Consider the following 18,827-nt stretch of genomic DNA (forward strand, 5'->3'; position numbering starts at 1 on the left):
TTGCAGTTTGCGCTTAAAACTGGATCACCGAAGTTCGTCATACATAAACATAGCATACCTGAGTTCATAGTACATACCAAAGTTCATACTAAATAAAAACAGAAATTAAACATAGCATACGGAAGTTCATACTACAGGGTGCATACTAGTCTACTCCTCGTCGCCGTCATCGCCATCCTCGCGAGCTGGGTTGCCGTGGAGTTGGTGGTACATGAGGGTGCTGGAGAGGACCTGCGCGAGCTGGCACTCCTCAAAGAGAACTTGCTCAGAGGTCACGGTGCATCCCACAACAGGCACAAATTCACCTTGTTCGCCTCAACAACCTAGCAGGCGCCTACACATTTATTTACACTACTTCACCTCAATTTAGTGAAACACTGCGTCAGATAAGACAACAGGCAGGCAGGCAGGCAAAAGTTACGCATATGCTTCAAACTCCACGCAGGTGAAACACTGTGTGGAAACCTTCACACACACAGAGCATAATTATTTGTTCACAAAAAAAATAGCACGCTACTTAACGAAGTGTTCTATCTGAAGCCCTGCCCAGGTTTCAACTCTAACATCACCCAGTCGTTTCCACACTGCCAAAAAAGCGATCCAAAACACGATGGTAAGCATACACATCGTCATCATATACTAAACACGGAGCAGTTTTGAGTTCCGAAGCCCGAAGGCCTCAGAACAGGATGTGCAAAGCACATTGGCTCGTCTTTATGCTAGGGATCATAACTTGTAATCTCTAGATTACTGCTTGACGAAATCCTTGAGCTTGTTGAGCCAAAACAGGTACTCCCGGCTGTCCTTGTTGATCATGTACTCGTGCAGGAAGTTTGTCGTCATGGGCGTGATCCCGCGCAGCTCCAGGTACTTGTGGAATGCCCTCTGCAGGTTCTCGTCCAGGTCACTGCACGTCACAAAGACCAAGCATACAACATCAGCAAGCAGCGACGGGTAAGCATGTTCAGTTACCCAAGATATTAAAATGGCCAAGCCATGGTTTGTGTTCTTACTTGAAGTCAGGACCCTCATATGCAATGTAGTCCTCTTCCAATTTCTCAGAGGGCTGCTTCACGGACAAGGTATCGATGAGGATCTCGTCAGGATAGGCGGTGCAGGTGAATTCGAGACTTGGACCGTCGCTCTTGGTGATGGTGACTGTGAGGGGAAGGCTGGATTTCGGGGGCTTCTCGCCGTCATCCTGATCATCGTCTTTCTCCTTGTCATCCTCGTCCTGGTCATGCTCCGGCTCGTCTCCAGTGACTAGGTTGGGCATGGAAACCAGAACCTCGATCTTCTCACCCTGGTAAGTTCTTGTAAGAGTGATGTCATTAAGCCCCTTGTTGTCGGTGATTTTGAAAGGGAAGCTATCTGGGATCTCCTCAACCTGCTTAATAAGATGGAAAAGGTGAGGCTCTGAACACACAAACTCAACACTACTAAAATGAACACCAAACTTGCTCACAGTAAAGCTGAATGTAAAAAATAGTGTCGCTGCAAGACAAAAAGGGTAACTCAATCCTTATTCAGCCCTCATGTTTTCTCTCCCGAAATGCTAATTATGGATTAGATACCCTTCCAAAAGGTCTGGAAGATTACATTGCTGAATCATAATAACTCTATGTAGCAGACAAAACCATTGCATTTCATACGCAGTCAGAACACCTACCTTCTGTTCTACACTCCTACTACATCCAAAGACCCCGTCTAGGTTTCTCAAGCATGAATTAAGATATGAGTAAATCTTTGCAATATTGAGTTGGTATGTTAGCAACCACTATCTGTTCGAGTTCAATCTCACTCCAGCCGGCTAGAAATACTCAAGCATGACTGCAGAAGCATATATGCCTTTATGTTGGAACCTTAGACTCAACATTCAACAATAAGTTGGAAAAAAAACGTGAAACAATATGGTATATACAAATAAATGCACCTAATAAAGAAAGTACCCATCAGTGAGCCTTGTCAAAACAGATTGTTTGACGCATAAAACTCAACTCAGTGCATGAAAGTGGTGCAGTTAAAGAAAAGCAACCAGTGTAAAAGACAGAGAACCATGCAAATAATTGAACAGTTTATCATAACAGCGGAACACTGGTGGTCTGGTATGGCAAGCATGCAAGCTGTAGAGTGACAAGAAACGTTAACTGTGAAAAGAGCAGAGCCCAGCCAAACATATCACCAAATTGCACTGATATACAACCTAAGCAGCATAAAACAAGTAACGAAACCTCCACCACGAACAGGGCCATACTATAGCATCAACACTGTAGTAAGAAAGAACCGATTCGCAATTCCCAAAATTATTCATGGTACAAGGCGCATGCAAATCCTTATGCAAGAAGTGTAGACTACAAAAACTAGACACTCAACACTATAGTAGTCTACAGCAACTGCAGAATCACCAACACTGAAAGTCAAATCTATGGGTACCATCAGACGAAGTTAACATGGACAGCAAGGGGCTGACACAAAGCGAGCATAAGCCTAACTTAGCGAAGAAAACCCTCGGGTCGTACTAACAGAGACTACTCTGAAATTCGAATTACGCTATCAACTGCAGCAGGGAGATTGCGGGCATGGCCAGAGTAACGAAATTCCTAAATTACATAAGGAAAATCCCTCCCTTCTGAGTGGGGAATATCAATATCTATCACCATTTCCAATCCTACCGCTGCAGGTGAACGCTAATCGAAATCTCAACTGCCTCACGGCGACAGATTACCCAATTAACTCCCTCCGGGAACATCAGACTGCAACTATACACAGATGAAGGGATTCGGGCCGCAAGCCAGCGACAGATCTAAATTGGCAGCAGCAGCACTAAAGGTTTCGGGGAGCGGGCGGGCGGACGAACGAACCCGGTCGTGGTCGTCGCAGTCCTCGGCGAACTTGATCTCGGCCTTGACGATGCGGAGGAGCTCGTCGTCGGAGCTCGGCTTCAGCGCGGTCGCCGAGGAGAAGGGCATCGGCCGGGCCGCGGCGGCGGCAAGGGGGCGGAGAAGGGCCGCGCCACGGGAGGCCGCGCCGCGGGAGGCGGAGGCGCGGAGGAGGGGAAGGGAGGAGGAGACCGCGCGGCGGGCGGCGGCGAAGAGGGCCATGGCTGGCGGCGGCGGCGAAGAGGGTTTAGGGTTTTCGTGGTCGAGGGGTTTGGGGTTGGGGGGAATGGAGGTGGGACGGGGTTTATAGGCCACTCGACTATTACTAATAAAAAAACTGTGCAAACCTTCGCAATCTTGAAAATGCTAAATGAAGCTTGAGCTTCATGGAGGTGAAAATTTGAAAATTCAAAATTTATATTTTTATGTTTCATATTTTTTTTAAACGCACACATATATCTAGATACATAAATTACATCTGTGTAAATTTTTATGATAAAATACGTTAGGTGAGAGCTACAAATATTTATGACTTTTTAGCACATGCACTATTCATTTATCAAAGTCCATGATTTTTGTCTTTTGTGCAGCTCGTAATTCAAAGTTTTTTCAAGATCAGTGTGGTTGCACAAAGACTCCACGTCTCAGGGGTCTAGCACAGGTCATACATTGTATATGTTGCTATTTAATATGTGGCAGAATTAAACAACGATATTTAATATTCAGCCCACACGGCCACACTCATCGATGCATCCATATGGCAATTGAAAAAATTATGTACAACCCACATCGTACGCTTTCTATCGTGAGACCACCTCCCACGATTGACACGTGGCAAATCAAGTCTCAGAGCAATTAGGCCATCATGTTATCTTCTAAGTCCCCTTTTTCATATCCTCTTCCCTTGCCAGGGGCCAGCGTACCCTTCGCGCTCCTTAGGACGCTGCCTCTTCGAACATTGTTGCAACTGCTGCTCATCCAATTTGTGGGCAGTTTCTCCATAGGGCGCCGCACTCGCTGCTTGAACCTGCTCAGGCCACGGCGGTGCATCTGTGCTGGTCCTCACTGGCGGAGCCACGGCAAAGCCGAATGGGTCGTGGCCCACCCAGCTTTTTGCAGCTTGTTCACTATTTTTTTTACTTATGGGCCTTGGAACACCAGCCAAAGGATGTTTCCTTCTGCTTGGCCCGCTCAGCCCGCCCAACAATGGGCTTCAAGATCCGCTACTGCTCGTCCTGTTGGACAATGAGCGCTAGCTGACGGTAGCCGTCGCCATCCTGTACGGGAGGCAGTTCATGCCTTGCCCGCTAGCTCACGATAGACATGCCCTATTTGACAACAGGTCCACCTAGATATTCTATGTTATGATAACATCGTCAGAGTGCACAAGTCGTGAAAGTTATTTCAAAGATCTTGTTTGTAGACCAAAACTTTCCACAAGTTTAACTATAGAATGACCAATCATGTCACTGGCAATTCGATATGTCAATTATTATGAATCCTATGATTCTTTTTTTTATTTTCTAAAGACAATTGTGCATAACTTTTGCATATCCCTGGTTGTAGTTTGTCTAGAAATTGGAACGAATCTAGGATTATGAGTAGTATGAATATATTCAATAAAAGCAGGAGTGTCAACAAAATCCAATGGCAAATGAAAAGAAGAAATTAAACGACAAAGAGCTTCTTGAGATCTGTCAGAATCATAGTCTCAATGACTTACCGAACCGTCGGGGGTGTATTGGAGCTAGGTCTGTCTCACCACCATCTCCCCTCCTTCTTCAAGTGGCTCTCATAGTGCCTCTTTCCAATGGCTGGTTCCTTTTCCCACGGCCCGACGAGCTCGTTCTTGCATCTATTGCACATAGCCTTCCACCTCACTACACCTTCCACCACATATGCTTCTTGGCCGAACTAATTCCACGGAACGGAGGACTACCAACGAAACCTTTTTGCACTGATGGTGGAGGTAGTGCTGGCGCTACTTTAATGGGATTGTGTATGAGAAGGTTATGTATAAGAAGGTTGCCAAGGTGGTGGTTATGGCTCGGGAGAAAAAGATTGAGGTTGTCGGGTATGCTAGTCCTGAATTTGTGTGCCTCGAAGGTGGCGAATTGGTTGGGATTGAGATCACCCATGAGAAGGATAGCAGATGAGAGATGAGATGTGGTATTTGAGTGTCGGAAGTGATAGGGGGTACCCTATTTATAGCAAAAAAATCATCAAGTTTTAGACCATCTTACACCTTTAAATTTAAAATTTAAAGTTAAAAGGCCAAAATGCAGCTAAAAAGCCCTAACAATCCTAAAAGGGGCGACTTATTAGGCCGCGTGACGTGTGTGTCGCATGTCGGGCCCGACAGGCCAGCCCCACGCTCCCGCTCGTGTGCCCCCGCTCTAGCCCGTGTGCTAGTCGCTTATCGGGCATGACACGATTGCCCCACCCATTTTAGCTCGCGTGATGCGCCTATAGCTCAAGCGTCGTGTGCGCTTACCCTAAAAAAAAGCGTCGTGCGCGCTTGGTCGTGCCTCTCGTGTCGACACCTCCTCCCCGCTCCCCGTTGCGTACAGGATGCTTCCCAAATGGCCCGTGGGCGAGATAATTGCATCTATAGTCCTCGTACTCGCTGGCTACGTCCACTTCGGTCCTGGAACTTGCGTATTGCACCGATACGGTCCCGGTACATGAAAATACGTTGTCAATACAGTCCCTGAGCTTGAAACGCCAGTCCTGGCTCTACACGTGCACTACGTACAGCGTACTCCGTTGTATGCCACGTCAGCCCGGGACCCACACGTCAGGTTGGACCCACCAGTCAGCTTGAGGCCCACCCGTTATTTCGCAAATTGCCCCCTATGTTTCTGTCTTCTCGTCCTGATACCCCTGTTCTCCCCCACCGCTAAACAGAGGAGTGCGAAACAGAGCAAAACCTAGCGGCGATGGGGTGCGGCGGCGGATGATCGGCGTATCGGGCGCCTCTGTTCGTAGTGTGTGCGGCGGCTGAAGCTAGTTGGACGGCCGCTGAAAGGGGTCAGCGTTGTTTGGTGGCGATGCAGGGCCCGCGACGGCGGCCCGATGGCGAGGCGGCTCCGGCATACAGTACGTCAGTACCCAGTGTCACTAGGTCGATTTGATGTACATTTGGGGTGAAAAAATGTTTCTTTGTTGTGATTAGGCCGTTTTGCCCATGCTATTTCTATGAATATGTCAACTGGATGCAAAATTGCCGAAATTATTCTAGGGTTTCAGTATGTTGAGGGCACTAATTTGAAATTATTTATGTTCTTAATGTTTTTCAGAGAAAGAAAGTGGATTTTTCACTATTGAGGTGATCCATGGAGGTTTTTTCTTTGGGAGTGGGCGGAATAGGTGCTATCTGAATGGCAATAAGGTTTGCTTTGATTACTGTCATAAGGACAGTGCCTATTTCAGAATGTTTGAAGAAATAGTTGAGGAATTGGGTTATGAAATCTCAGGTAGAATTGACATCTATTGGTTGCCCCCTGGTTGTCAGCTTAATGAAGGTGGTGCTAGGCTTTTGGCTGATGATACTGATGTGGATTGTATGTATCTAAAGATAAATCTAGGGCACCACTTTCAAATGATATACCTGGATCATTTAGATAGCCACATTTCTGGAGGAGGAGCAGAATGGGATGATGTTGTGTCTAATCCAGTAGCACAAATCCCTCCTGTTTTCAGCCCAAGGAAGAAGGAAATGAATGCAAGTGAGAACAAAGATCCCTGTAAGAGCAATGTTTCTTGTGGTGTTGTGGATGAAAGTGTTGAAATTGAGAGCACTCAGCAGTTCTTTGTGAAGTTGAGACCAAGGGGAAAGAAAACAGAAGAGGAGGAAGAACAATATGAAGACTCAGATTCCTCAGACAGTGATTATGTACCTGAGATTGTGGATAGTGACTATGACTTGGAGGATGGAGATGATGATCTGTTGCAGGAGCAGTTGCAACCAATGCATGGCAAGAAAGGGAAGAAGGTGGTTGAGGATTGCAACTCAGAAGATGAGGAATTAAATGCTCCAGATTCAGATGAGGATGACATGATCAATTTCAAGTCTTTCACAGCAGCAGACATGCATGAACCTAAGTTCCATGCAGGGCAATTGTTCTCTTTTGTGGAGCTCTTGAGGAAAGCTGTGAGAGAGTATAGTTGCAAAGAGAGACTTTGTTGGAAATATGCCCTAGAGGCAATAATAAATGGTTATTATTATATTTCTTTGTTCATGGTAATTGTCTATTATTCATGCTATAATTGTATTGTCCGGAAATCGTAATACATGTGTGAATACATAGACCACAACCTGTCCCTAGTAAGCCTCTAGTTGACTAGCTCGTTGATCAACAGATAGTCATGGTTTCCTGACTATGGACATTGGATGTCATTGATAACGGGATCACATCATTAGGAGAATGATGTGATGGACAAGACCCAATCCTAAGCATAGCATAAAAGATCGTGTAGTTTCGTTTGCTAGAGCTTTTCCAATGTCAAGTATCTTTTCCTTAGACCATGAGATCGTGCAACTCCCGGATACCGTAGGAGTGCTTTGGGTGTGCCAAACGTCACAACTTAACTGGGTGACTATAAAGGTGCACTACGGGTATCTCCGAAAGTGTCTGTTGGGTTGGCACGGATCGAGACTGGGATTTGTCACTCCGTGTGACGGAGAGGTATCTCTGGGCCCACTCGGTAATGCATCATCATAATGAGCTCAATGTGACTAAGGCGTTAGTCACGGGATCATGCATTGCGGTACGAGTAAAGAGACTTGCCGGTAACGAGATTGAACAAGGTATTGGGATACCGACGATCGAATCTCGGGCAAGTAACATACCGATTGACAAAGGGAATTGCATACGGATTGATTGAATCCTCGACACCGTGGTTCATCCGATGAGATCATCGTGGAACATGTGGGAGCCAACATGGGTATCCAGATCCCGCTGTTGGTTATTGACCGGAGAGGCGTCTCGGTCATGTCTGCATGTCTCCCGAACCCGTAGGGTCTACACACTTAAGGTCCGGTGACGCTAGGGTTGTAGAGATATATGTATGCGGAAACCCGAAAGTTGTTCGGAGTCCCGGATGAGATCCCGGACATCACGAGAGGTTCCGGAATGGTCCGGAGGTGAAGAATTATATATAGGAAGTCCAGTTTCGGCCACCGGGAAAGTTTCGGGGGTTATCGGTATTGTACCGGGACCACCGGAAGGGTCCCGGGGGTCCACCGGGTGGGGCCACCTGTCCCGGAGGGCCCCGTGGGCTGAAAGTGGAAGGGAACCAGCCCCTAGTGGGCTGGGGTGCCCCCCTTGGGCCTCCCCCCATGCGCCTAGGGTTGGGAACCCTAGGGGGGGGAGTTCCCCCTTGCCTTGGGGGGCAAGGCAACCCCTTCCCCCCCTTGTGGCCGCCGCCCCCCCTTGAGATCCCATCTCTTGGGGCTGGCGCACCCCCCAGGGGCCTATATAAAGGGGGGAGGGAGGGCAGCAACCTACAGCCTTTGGCACCTCCCTCCTCCCCTACAACACCTCTCTCTCTCGCAGAAGCTTAGCGAAGCCCTGCCGAGACCCGCTACATCCACCACCACGCCGTCGTGCTGCTGGATCTCCATCAACCTCTCCTTCCCCCTTGCTGGATCAAGAAGGAGGAGACGTCGCTGCACCGTACGTGTGTTGAACGCGGAGGTGCCGTCCGTTCGGCACTCGGTCATCGGTGATTTGGATCACGGCGAGTACGACTCCGTCATCCACGTTCATTGGAACGCTTCCGCTCGCGATCTACAAGGGTATGTAGATCCACTCCTTTCCCCTCGTTGCTAGTAGACTCCATAGATGCATCTTGGTGAGCGTAGGAAATTTTTTAAAATTATGCTACGATTCCCAACAGTGGCATCATGAGCCAGGTCTATGCGTAGTTACTATGCACGAGTAGAACACAAAGCAGTTGTGGGCGTTGAGTTTGCGAATTCTTCTTGCCGCTACTAGTCGTTTCTTGTTTCGGCGGCATTGTAGGATGAAGCGGCCCGGACCGACCTTACACGTACGCTTACGTGAGACTGGTTCCACCGTCTGACATGCACAAGTTGCATAAGGTGGCTAGCGGGTGTCTGTCTCTCCTACTTTAGTCGGAACGGATTCGATGAAAAGGGTCCTTATGAAGGGTAAATAGAAATTGGCAAATCACGTTGTGGTCATACGTAGGTAAGAAAAGTTCTTGCTAGAAACCTACAAACCACGTAAAAACTTGCAACAACAATTAGAGGACGTCTAACTTGTTTTTGCAGCAAGTGCTATGTGATGTGATATGGCCAGAAGATGTGATGAATGATATATGTGATGTATGAGATTGATCATATTCTTGTAATAGGAATCACGACTTGCATGTCGATGAGTATGACAACCGGCAGGAGCCATAGGAGTTGTCTTTATTATTTTGTATGACCTGCGTGTCATTGAATAACGCCATGTAAATTACTTTACTTTGTTGCTAAACGCGTTAGCCATAGAAGTAGAAGTAATCGTTGGCGTGACAACTTCATGAAGACACAATGATGGAGATCATGATGATGGAGATCATGGTGTCATGCCGGTGACAAAGATGATCATGGTGCCCCGAAGATGGAGATCAAAGGAGCATGATGATATTGGCCATATCATGTCACTATTTGATTGCATGTGATGTTTATCATGTTTTTGCATCTTATTTGCTTAGAACGACGGTAGTAAGTAAGATGATCCCTTATAATAATTTCAAGAAAGTGTTCACCCTAACTGTGCACCGTTGCGAAGGTTCGTTGTTTTGAAGCACCACATGATGATCGGGTGTGATAGATTCTAACGTTCGAATACAACGGGTGTTGACGAGCCTAGCATGTACAGACATGGCCTCGGAACACACGCAATACACTTAGGTTGACTTGACGAGCTTAGCATGTACAGACATGGCCTCGGAACACGGAGGACCGAAAGGTCGAGCATGAGTCGTATAGTAGATACGATCAACATGGAGATGTTCACCGATCTTGACTAGTCCGTCTCACGTGATGATCGGACACGGCCTAGTTGAATTCGGATCATGTTTCACTTAGATGACTAGAGGGATGTCTATCTGAGTGGGAGTTCATTAAATAATTTGATTATATGAACTTAATTATCATGAACTTAGTCTAAAATCTTTACACTATGTATTGTAGATCAAATGGCCCATGTTGTCCTCAATTTCAACGCGTTCCTAGAGAAAACCAAGCTGAAAGATGATGGCAGCAACTATACGGACTGGGTCCGGAACCTAAGGATCATCCTCATAGCAGCCAAGAAAGATTATGTCCTAGAAGCACCGCTAGGTGAAGCACCAATCCCTGAGAACCAAGACGTCATGAACGCTTGGCAGCAGCGTGCTGATGATTACTCCCTCATTCAGTGCGGCATGCTTTACAGCTTAGAACCGGGTCTCCAAAAGCGTTTTGACAAACATGGAGCATATGAGATGTTCGAGGAGCTAAAACTGGTTTTTCAAGCTCATGCCCGGGTCGAGAGATATGATGTCTCCGACAAGTTCTTCAGCTGTAAAATGGAGGAGAACAGTTCTGTTAGTGAGCACATACTCAGAATGTCTGGGTTGCACAACTGCTTGTCTCAGCTGGGAGTTAATCTCCCGGATGACGCGGTTATTGACAGAATCCTCCAGTCTCTTCCACCAAGCTACAAGAGCTTTGTGATGAACTACAATATGCAGGGGATGGAAAAGACCATTCCCGAGGTATATTCAATGCTGAAATCAGCTGAGGTAGAGATCAGAAAAGAACATCAAGTGTTGATGGTGAATAAAACCACTAAGTTCAAGAAGGGCAAGGGTAAGAAGAACTTCAAGAAGGACGGCAAGGGAATTGTCGCGCCCGGTAAGCCAGTTACCGGGAAGAAGTCAAAGAATGGACCCAAGCCTGAAACTGAGTGCTTTTATTGTAAGGGAAGTGGTCACTGGAAGCGGAACTGCCCCAAATATTTAGCGGACAAGAAGAAGGCCGGCAACACCCAAGGTATATGTGATATACAAGTAATTGATGTGTACCTTACCAGTACTCGTAGTAGCTCCTGGGTATTTGATACCGGTGCGGTTGCTCATATTTGTAACTCAAAACAGGAACTACGGAATAAATGGAGACTGGCAAAGGACGAGGTGACGATGCGCGTCGGGAATGGTTCCAAGGTCGATGTGATCGCCGTTGGCACGCTACCTCTGCATCTACCCACGGGATTAGTTTTAAACCTCAATAATTGTTATTTAGTGCCAGCTTAAGCATGAACATTGTATCTGGATCTCGTTTAATTCGAGATGGCTACTCATTTAAATCTGAGAATAATGGTTGTTCTATTTATTTGAGAGATATGTTTTATGGTCATGCCCCGCTGGTCAATGGTTTATTTTTGATGAATCTCGAACGTGATGTTACACATGTTCATAGTGTGAATACCAAAAGATGTAAAGTTGATAACGATAGTCCCACATACTTGTGGCACTGCCGCCTTGGTCACATTGGTGTCAAGCGCATGAAGAAGCTCCATGCAGATGGACTTTTGGAGTCTCTTGACGAATCATTTGACACGTGCGAGCCATGCCTCATGGGTAAGATGACCAAGACTCCGTTCTCCGGAACAATGGAGCGAGCAACCAACTTATTGGAAATCATACATACCGATGTGTGTGGTCCAATGAGTGTTGAGGCTCGCGGAGGATATCGTTATGTTCTCACTCTCACTGATGATTTAAGTAGATATGGATATGTCTACCTAATGAAACACAAGTCTGAAACCTTTGAAAAGTTCAAGGAATTTCAGAGTGAAGTTGAGAATCAACGTGACAGGAGAATAAAATTCCTACGATCAGATCGTGGTGGAGAATATTTAAGTCACGAGTTTGGTGCACACTTAAGGAAATGTGGAATAGTTTCACAACTCACGCCGCCTGGAACACCTCAGAGAAATGGTGTGTCCGAACGTCGTAATCGCACTCTATTGGATATGGTGCGATCTATGATGTCTCTTACCGATTTACCGCTCTCATTTTGGGGTTATGCTTTAGAGACTGCCGCATTCACTTTAAATAGGGCTTCGTCGAAATCCGTTGAGACGACACCGTATGAATTATGGTTTGGGAAGAAACCTAAGCTGTCGTTTCTAAAAGTTTGGGGATGCGATGCTTATGTCAAGAAACTTCAACCTGAAAAGCTCGAACCCAAATCGGAAAAATGCGTCTTCATAGGATACCCTAAGGAAACTATTGGGTATACCTTCTACCTCAGATCCGAAGGCAAGATCTTCGTTGCCAAGAACGGGTCCTTTCTGGAGAAGGAGTTTCTCTCGAAAGAATTGAGTGGGAGGAAAGTGGAACTTGATGAGGTGATAGTCACCCCTTCTGAACCGGAAAGTAGCGCAGCGCGGGAAAATGTTCCTGTGGTGCCTACACCGACTGGGGAGGAAGTTAATGATGATGATCATGAAGCTTCGGATCAAGTTACTGAACTTCGTAGGTCCACAAGGACACGTTCCGCACCAGAGTGGTACGGCAACCCTGTCCTGGAAATCATGTTGTTAGACAACGGTGAACCTTCGAACTATGAAGAAGCGATGGCGGGCCCGGATTCCGACAAATGGCTAGAAGCCATGAAATCCGAGATAGAATCCATGTATGAAAACAAAGTATGGACTTTGACTGACTTGCCCGATGAGCGGCGAGCCATAGAAAACAAATGGATCTTTAAGAAGAAGACGGACGCAGATGGTAATGTGACCATCTACAAAGCTCGACTTGTCGCTAAGGGTTATCGACAAGTTCAAGGGGTTGACTACGATGAGACTTTCTCACCCGTAGCGAAGCTGAAGTCCGTCCGAATCATGTTAGCAATTGCCGCATACTATGATTATGAGATATGGCAGATGGACGTCAAAACGGCATTCCTTAATGGCTTCCTTAAGGAAGAGTTGTATATGATGCAGCCGGAAGGTTTTGTCGATCCTAAGAATGCTAACAAAGTATGCAAGCTCCAACGCTCAATCTATGGGCTGGTGCAAGCATCTCGGAGTTGGAACATTCGCTTTGATGAGATGATCAAAGCGTTTGGGTTTACACAGACTTATGGAGAAGCCTGTGTTTACAAGAAAGTGAGTGGGAGCTCTGAAGCTGGTGCAGTTGCAAGCAAAGCGTCGTGGCGGGATCTACATGTGAAGCGGAGTACATGGCGGCCTCGGAGGCAGCACGGGAAGCAGTCTGGATGAAGGAGTTCATTACCGACCTAGGGGTGATTCCCAATGCGTCGGGCCCAATGACTCTCTTCTGTGACAACACTGGAGCTATTGCCCTTGCGAAGGAGCCCAGGTTTCACAGGAAGACCAGGCATATCAAGCGTCGCTTCAACTCCATTCGTGAAAGTGTTCAAAATGGAGACATAGATATTTGTAAAGTACATACGGACCTGAATGTAGCAGATCCGTTGACTAAACCTCTCCCTAGGGCAAAACATGATCAACACCAGGACGCAATGGGTGTTCGATTCATCACAATGTAACTAGATTATTGACTCTAGTGCAAGTGGGAGACTGTTGGAAATATGCCCTAGAGGCAATAATAAATGGTTATTATTATATTTCTTTGTTCATGGTAATTGTCTATTATTCATGCTATAATTGTATTGTCCGGAAATCGTAATACATGTGTGAATACATAGACCACAACCTGTCCCTAGTAAGCCTCTAGTTGACTAGCTCGTTGATCAACAGATAGTCATGGTTTCCTGACTATGGACATTGGATGTCATTGATAACGGGATCACATCATTAGGAGAATGATGTGATGGACAAGACCCAATCCTAAGCATAGCATAAAAGATCGTGTAGTTTCGTTTGCTAGAGCTTTTCCAATGTCAAGTATCTTTTCCTTAGACCATGAGATCGTGCAACTCCCGGATACCGTAGGAGTGCTTTGGGTGTGCCAAACGTCACAACTTAACTGGGTGACTATAAAGGTGCACTACGGGTATCTCCGAAAGTGTCTGTTGGGTTGGCACGGATCGAGACTGGGATTTGTCACTCCGTGTGACGGAGAGGTATCTCTGGGCCCACTCGGTAATGCATCATCATAATGAGCTCAATGTGACTAAGGCGTTAGTCACGGGATCATGCATTGCGGTACAAGTAAAGAGACTTGCCGGTAACGAGATTGAACAAGGTATTGGGATACCGACGATCGAATCTCGGGCAAGTAACATACCGATTGACAAAGGGAATTGCATACGGATTGATTGAATCCTCGACACCGTGGTTCATCCGATGAGATCATCGTGGAACATGTGGGAGCCAACATGGGTATCCAGATCCCGCTGTTGGTTATTGACCGGAGAGGCGTCTCGGTCATGTCTGCATGTCTCCCGAACCCGTAGGGTCTACACACTTAAGGTCCGGTGACGCTAGGGTTGTAGAGATATATGTATGCGGAAACCCGAAAGTTGTTCGGAGTCTCGGATGAGATCCCGGACATCACGAGAGGTTCCGGAATGGTCCGGAGGTGAAGAATTATATATAGGAAGTCCAGTTTCGGCCACCGGGAAAGTTTCGGGGGTTATCGGTATTGTACCGGGACCACCGGAAGGGTCCCGGGGGTCCACCGGGTGGGGCCACCTGTCCCGGAGGGCCCCGTGGGCTGAAAGTGGAAGGGAACCAGCCCCTAGTGGGCTGGGGCGCCCCCCTTGGGCCTCCCCCCATGCGCCTAGGGTTGGGAACCCTAGGAGGGCGGGAGTTCCCCCTTGCCTTGGGGGGCAAGGCAACCCCTTCCCCCCCTTGTGGCCGCCGCCCCCCCTTGAGATCCCATCTCTTGGGGCTGGCGCACCCCCCCAGGGGCCTATATAAAGGGGGGGAGGGAGGGCAGCAACCTACAGCCTTTGGCACCTCCCTCCTCCCCTACAACACCTCTCTCTCTCGCAGAAGCTTAGCGAAGCCCTGCCGAGACCCGCTACATCCACCACCACGCCGTCGTGCTGCTGGATCTCCATCAACCTCTCCTTCCCCCTTGCTGGATCAAGAAGGAGGAGACGTCGCTGCACCGTACGTGTGTTGAACGCGGAGGTGCCGTCCGTTCGGCACTCGGTCATCGGTGATTTGGATCACGGCGAGTACGACTCCGTCATCCACGTTCATTGGAACGCTTCCGCTCGCGATCTACAAGGGTATGTAGATCCACTCCTTTCCCCTCGTTGCTAGTAGACTCCATAGATGCATCTTGGTGAGCGTAGGAAATTTTTTAAAATTATGCTACGATTCCCAACAGACTTAATATCACATTTCCAAAGAATGGCAAAATCAGGCTTGCTGCAAAGTGTGAAAAGGGTTGCCCCTGGTATCTGTATGCATCTTGGGATAATAGAACAAATTCTGTAATGGTGAAAACATTTAATGGGGAACATACTTGTGAGAAAAAGTGGCAAGTTACAGCCTTTACAGCTAGGTACATTGCTCACAAATATGTGGACAAAATCAGGGCATGTGAGAAATTGTCATTGAAGGCTTTTGCAGCTTTTGTGCAAGATGTTTGGAACATGACAATTAAAAGGGGCAAGCTGGGGAGAGCTAGGAAGATTGCATATGATATCATATGTGGAGATGAGATAACACAATACAACTTGCTGTGGGACTATGCAAATGAGCTGAGGAGATCAAACCCTGGAAGTACTTTCCTTCTTGGACTGTCAGAAGAGGGACAATTTCAGAAGTGCTACTTTTCTTTTGATGCATGCAAGAGGGGGTTCTTATCTGCTTGTAGGCCAATCATTTTCCTTGATGGTTGCCACTTAAAGACCCAGTATGGAGGTGTTCTATTAAGTGTAGTAGGAATGGACCCCAATGATTGCATTATTCCTATTGCTCATGCAGTGGTGCAGAGTGAGGAGACCAAAGCTTGGAGGTGGTTTCTAACTGCATTGAAGGAAGATTTAGGAATTGCAAACACTGACTTATGGACAATCATGTCAGACAAGCAAAAAGTATGTCTTTAATTTCTGTCAAATTATTGTGTGCTATATTTCTGTGATATATTTCTGTCAAATAATTTCTGTGATATATTCTGTCAGATAATTTCTGTCAAATTATTGTGTGCTATTGTGTGATATATTTGTATCAAATAATTATTGTGATATATTTCTGTCAAATAATTATTGTGTGCTATATTTCTATGATATATTCTATAATTCTGTTTAACATGTTTCATGCAGGGTTTAATGAAGGATGTTAATGAGTTGTTTCCTCTATCACCTCACAAATTTTGTGTGAGGCATTTGTGGCAGAATTTCAACAAGAACTTCAAAGGAGAAGCTTTGAAAAATCAACTATGGAAGTGTGCTAGGAGTACTATAGAGGGTAGATTTAGGGAAAATATGAACCAGATGTTAGTGCTCAGCCAGGAGGCCCATGATTGGCTTGCAGAGTTGGACCCAAAAACCTGGGTTAGGGCTTACCAGAATGATTTCCCCAAGTATGATGTGTTGTTAAATAACAATTATGAGGTGTTCAACAGATATATTTTGGAGGCTAGGGAAATGCCAATCATAAGCATGATCCAAAGGATCAAAGGGCAGAATATGGGAAGGAATTATGCAAAGCAGCAGGATAGTTTGAAGTGGCATGGTGCTATATGTCCAAAGATAATAAAGAAACTGGAGAAGAGTGTAGAATTTTCTAGAACTTGTCAAGCTGCACCTGCTGGCAAAGGACTGTTTGTAGTGAATGATAGAGGAGTTGATTTCAGTGTGGACACAAGGAGGGAAATGTGTAGTTGTAAAAGATGGGATTTGTCAGGTATACCTTGTTGTCATGGGGTTTCTGCTCTTAGGTATGACAAAATTCCACCTGAGTCTAGGGTCAACTCATGTTACTCCATTGCAACTTATTGCAAAGCATATGAGCACATTATGCCTTGTAAAGATGTCAGTGAGTGGGCAAAGATGAAAGGCAGAAAAATCTTACCACCACCAATGCAGAAGAAGAAAGGAAGAAGGGCAAAAAACAGAAGACAACAACGAGAAGAGAAGCAAGGAAAAAGAGGAGTGCAAATCACAAGGGCAGGTGTTGTCATACACTGTGGCTATTGTGGTGGTCCTGGCCATAACATAAATGGCTATTTGGACTGGAAGTTGGGACTTAAACCAAAGAAAAGAGATAAAAACATAGAGTTAGAGCAGAGCCAGATGTGTCATCTTCTGATGAAGAAACCGTGGGCCTTACTCAGGTAATGTGTGCACTTCTCATAGCATTGAATGATTTCCAAATAGTAATGTGTGTACTTCTCATAGCATTGAATGATTTGTATATACTTATGTGTTACTTGTCAGCAGGAGATTAATCTTCAAACAGCTGGTGTGACAAACCAAGTCCCACCATTGTATGAGCCAGAGATAATAGCTTCATTGACACAGGAGGTATGTTGAACTGTTTGGACAAGCTAATACTCTGTATACATAATTTGCACACACACTAACAACTACCTTAACACCAATGCAGAGAGAGTCTAGGCTGGTATAAGAAGTTGTGCAAGGGCCACTGCCTCAGAGTGCTTTCATACAGGAGCAATCCCTCTCACAGCCTCCAGTTCATAGGCGGAGCCAATGGGGGGGCGAGCGGGAGGCAGACCCCCCCCCCCATGGGCCGGCAACCCCCATGGATTTGTAGGGGGATTAGTACTAATGTTCTCTGTAATATTTGCTTAGCTACCGTCCTCAGTCATTAGCGAAGGCACAGGCAAGGCACAAGCCTTCGTTTCAACGTTGTTGGTTGGCCCAAAGCCCAAAGCAGTATAGTCCAAATGGCACTTGCAGTCCAGGCCTCCAGGGTGTCTGCTGTTTGTGAACGCAACAGCCAATGGATGGATAACCATCCACAACACACGTATTGACGCATACAACCCTTGCTTTCCTGTTTCCACACAATCGATCTGTTGTCGCCGCCGCCCACAACCACGATAGGGTTTGGTCAAGCGCTGCCGCTGATCTGTTCATGGCGATTGGAGAAGATGCGATTAGGTAGCAAATATCCTTTGATCTAATCATGTTTGCATTCCAGTTAATTGGTTGTCGTGGGCCGTCATTGCAGCTCCAAGGCATAGGCACACATAACCGATCAGATGCTCGACCCTGACATTTCATCGAGCGTTGGTGATCACGGATGTTGCCATCAGTTGATCTGCATCGACCTAGCAGTGGAGGGGACAAGATGGGGTGGATTTAATGCTCTAGGTATGTTTTCAAAAATCCAGATCGTTTTCTCCTAATACAGTACTAACTGATCATGTTTATTCAAGGATGTGTATGCATTGGTAGCTATCAAGTCCACACCGGGTACAATTTAAGTGTTGACCCAACCAATTTAGATGCACTGCTACGGTTTAGTTGCATGATGATTTTTCTCGTTCTTACATCTTAAACTATAATTTGGGAATATTTTGGTTACACCTTCTTCAATATATATGGCACTTATATGGAATTGTTCACCATTAGTAGCTATAGCTAAGAGATGCTCATGCTACATTTTTTGTATACTTGGTATAAAACTTTTGGTAGTCAGAAGCACTGAAAAAAATAGCGCGCTATAGCGTGTAGAGAATTGTCTTGCTAAATAAATCAGTGTACAATATCTCGTTGTAGCAAGCTATTAGTATAATTTAAAGGGCGGTGCTATTTTATATGGCGTGCTATTTTTTCCTTGGTCACAAGGCACAAAATATTTTTTGGCTTCACCTTCATCTCGCCCCCTATGGCTAAATCCTGGCTCCGCCCCTGCTCCAGTTCAACATAGCACAACAACCAAAGGAGGAGATGTTCACAGGAAAAGAGAAGTGATAGCACTTGCCAGACTTAGGGCTGCAGCAGAGAGAAGGCAAATAGCAGATCAGTCCAAG

At 46.2% G+C, this 18,827-nt stretch overlaps 1 protein-coding gene across 1 annotated transcript; it reads right to left on the reverse strand.

The window, feature by feature from the left end:
• Window positions 1-426: 426 nt before the first annotated feature.
• Window positions 427-3,167, reverse strand: LOC109768210 (uncharacterized protein At2g39795, mitochondrial). Its single transcript, XM_020326953.4, has 3 exons — window positions 2,862-3,167; window positions 1,014-1,387; window positions 427-907 (listed from the first exon to the last, which is right to left on the reverse strand). The coding sequence occupies exons 1-3, from the start codon at window positions 3,099-3,101 to the stop codon at window positions 748-750; spliced, it is 774 nt and encodes a 257-aa protein (XP_020182542.1). The 5' UTR covers window positions 3,102-3,167; the 3' UTR covers window positions 427-747.
• Between the last annotated feature and the right edge of the window lie 15,660 nt (window positions 3,168-18,827).

Source organism: Aegilops tauschii, chromosome 3, assembly GCF_002575655.3.
Source record: "Aegilops tauschii subsp. strangulata cultivar AL8/78 chromosome 3, Aet v6.0, whole genome shotgun sequence".
Classification (NCBI taxonomy): Eukaryota; Viridiplantae; Streptophyta; class Magnoliopsida; order Poales; family Poaceae; genus Aegilops; species Aegilops tauschii.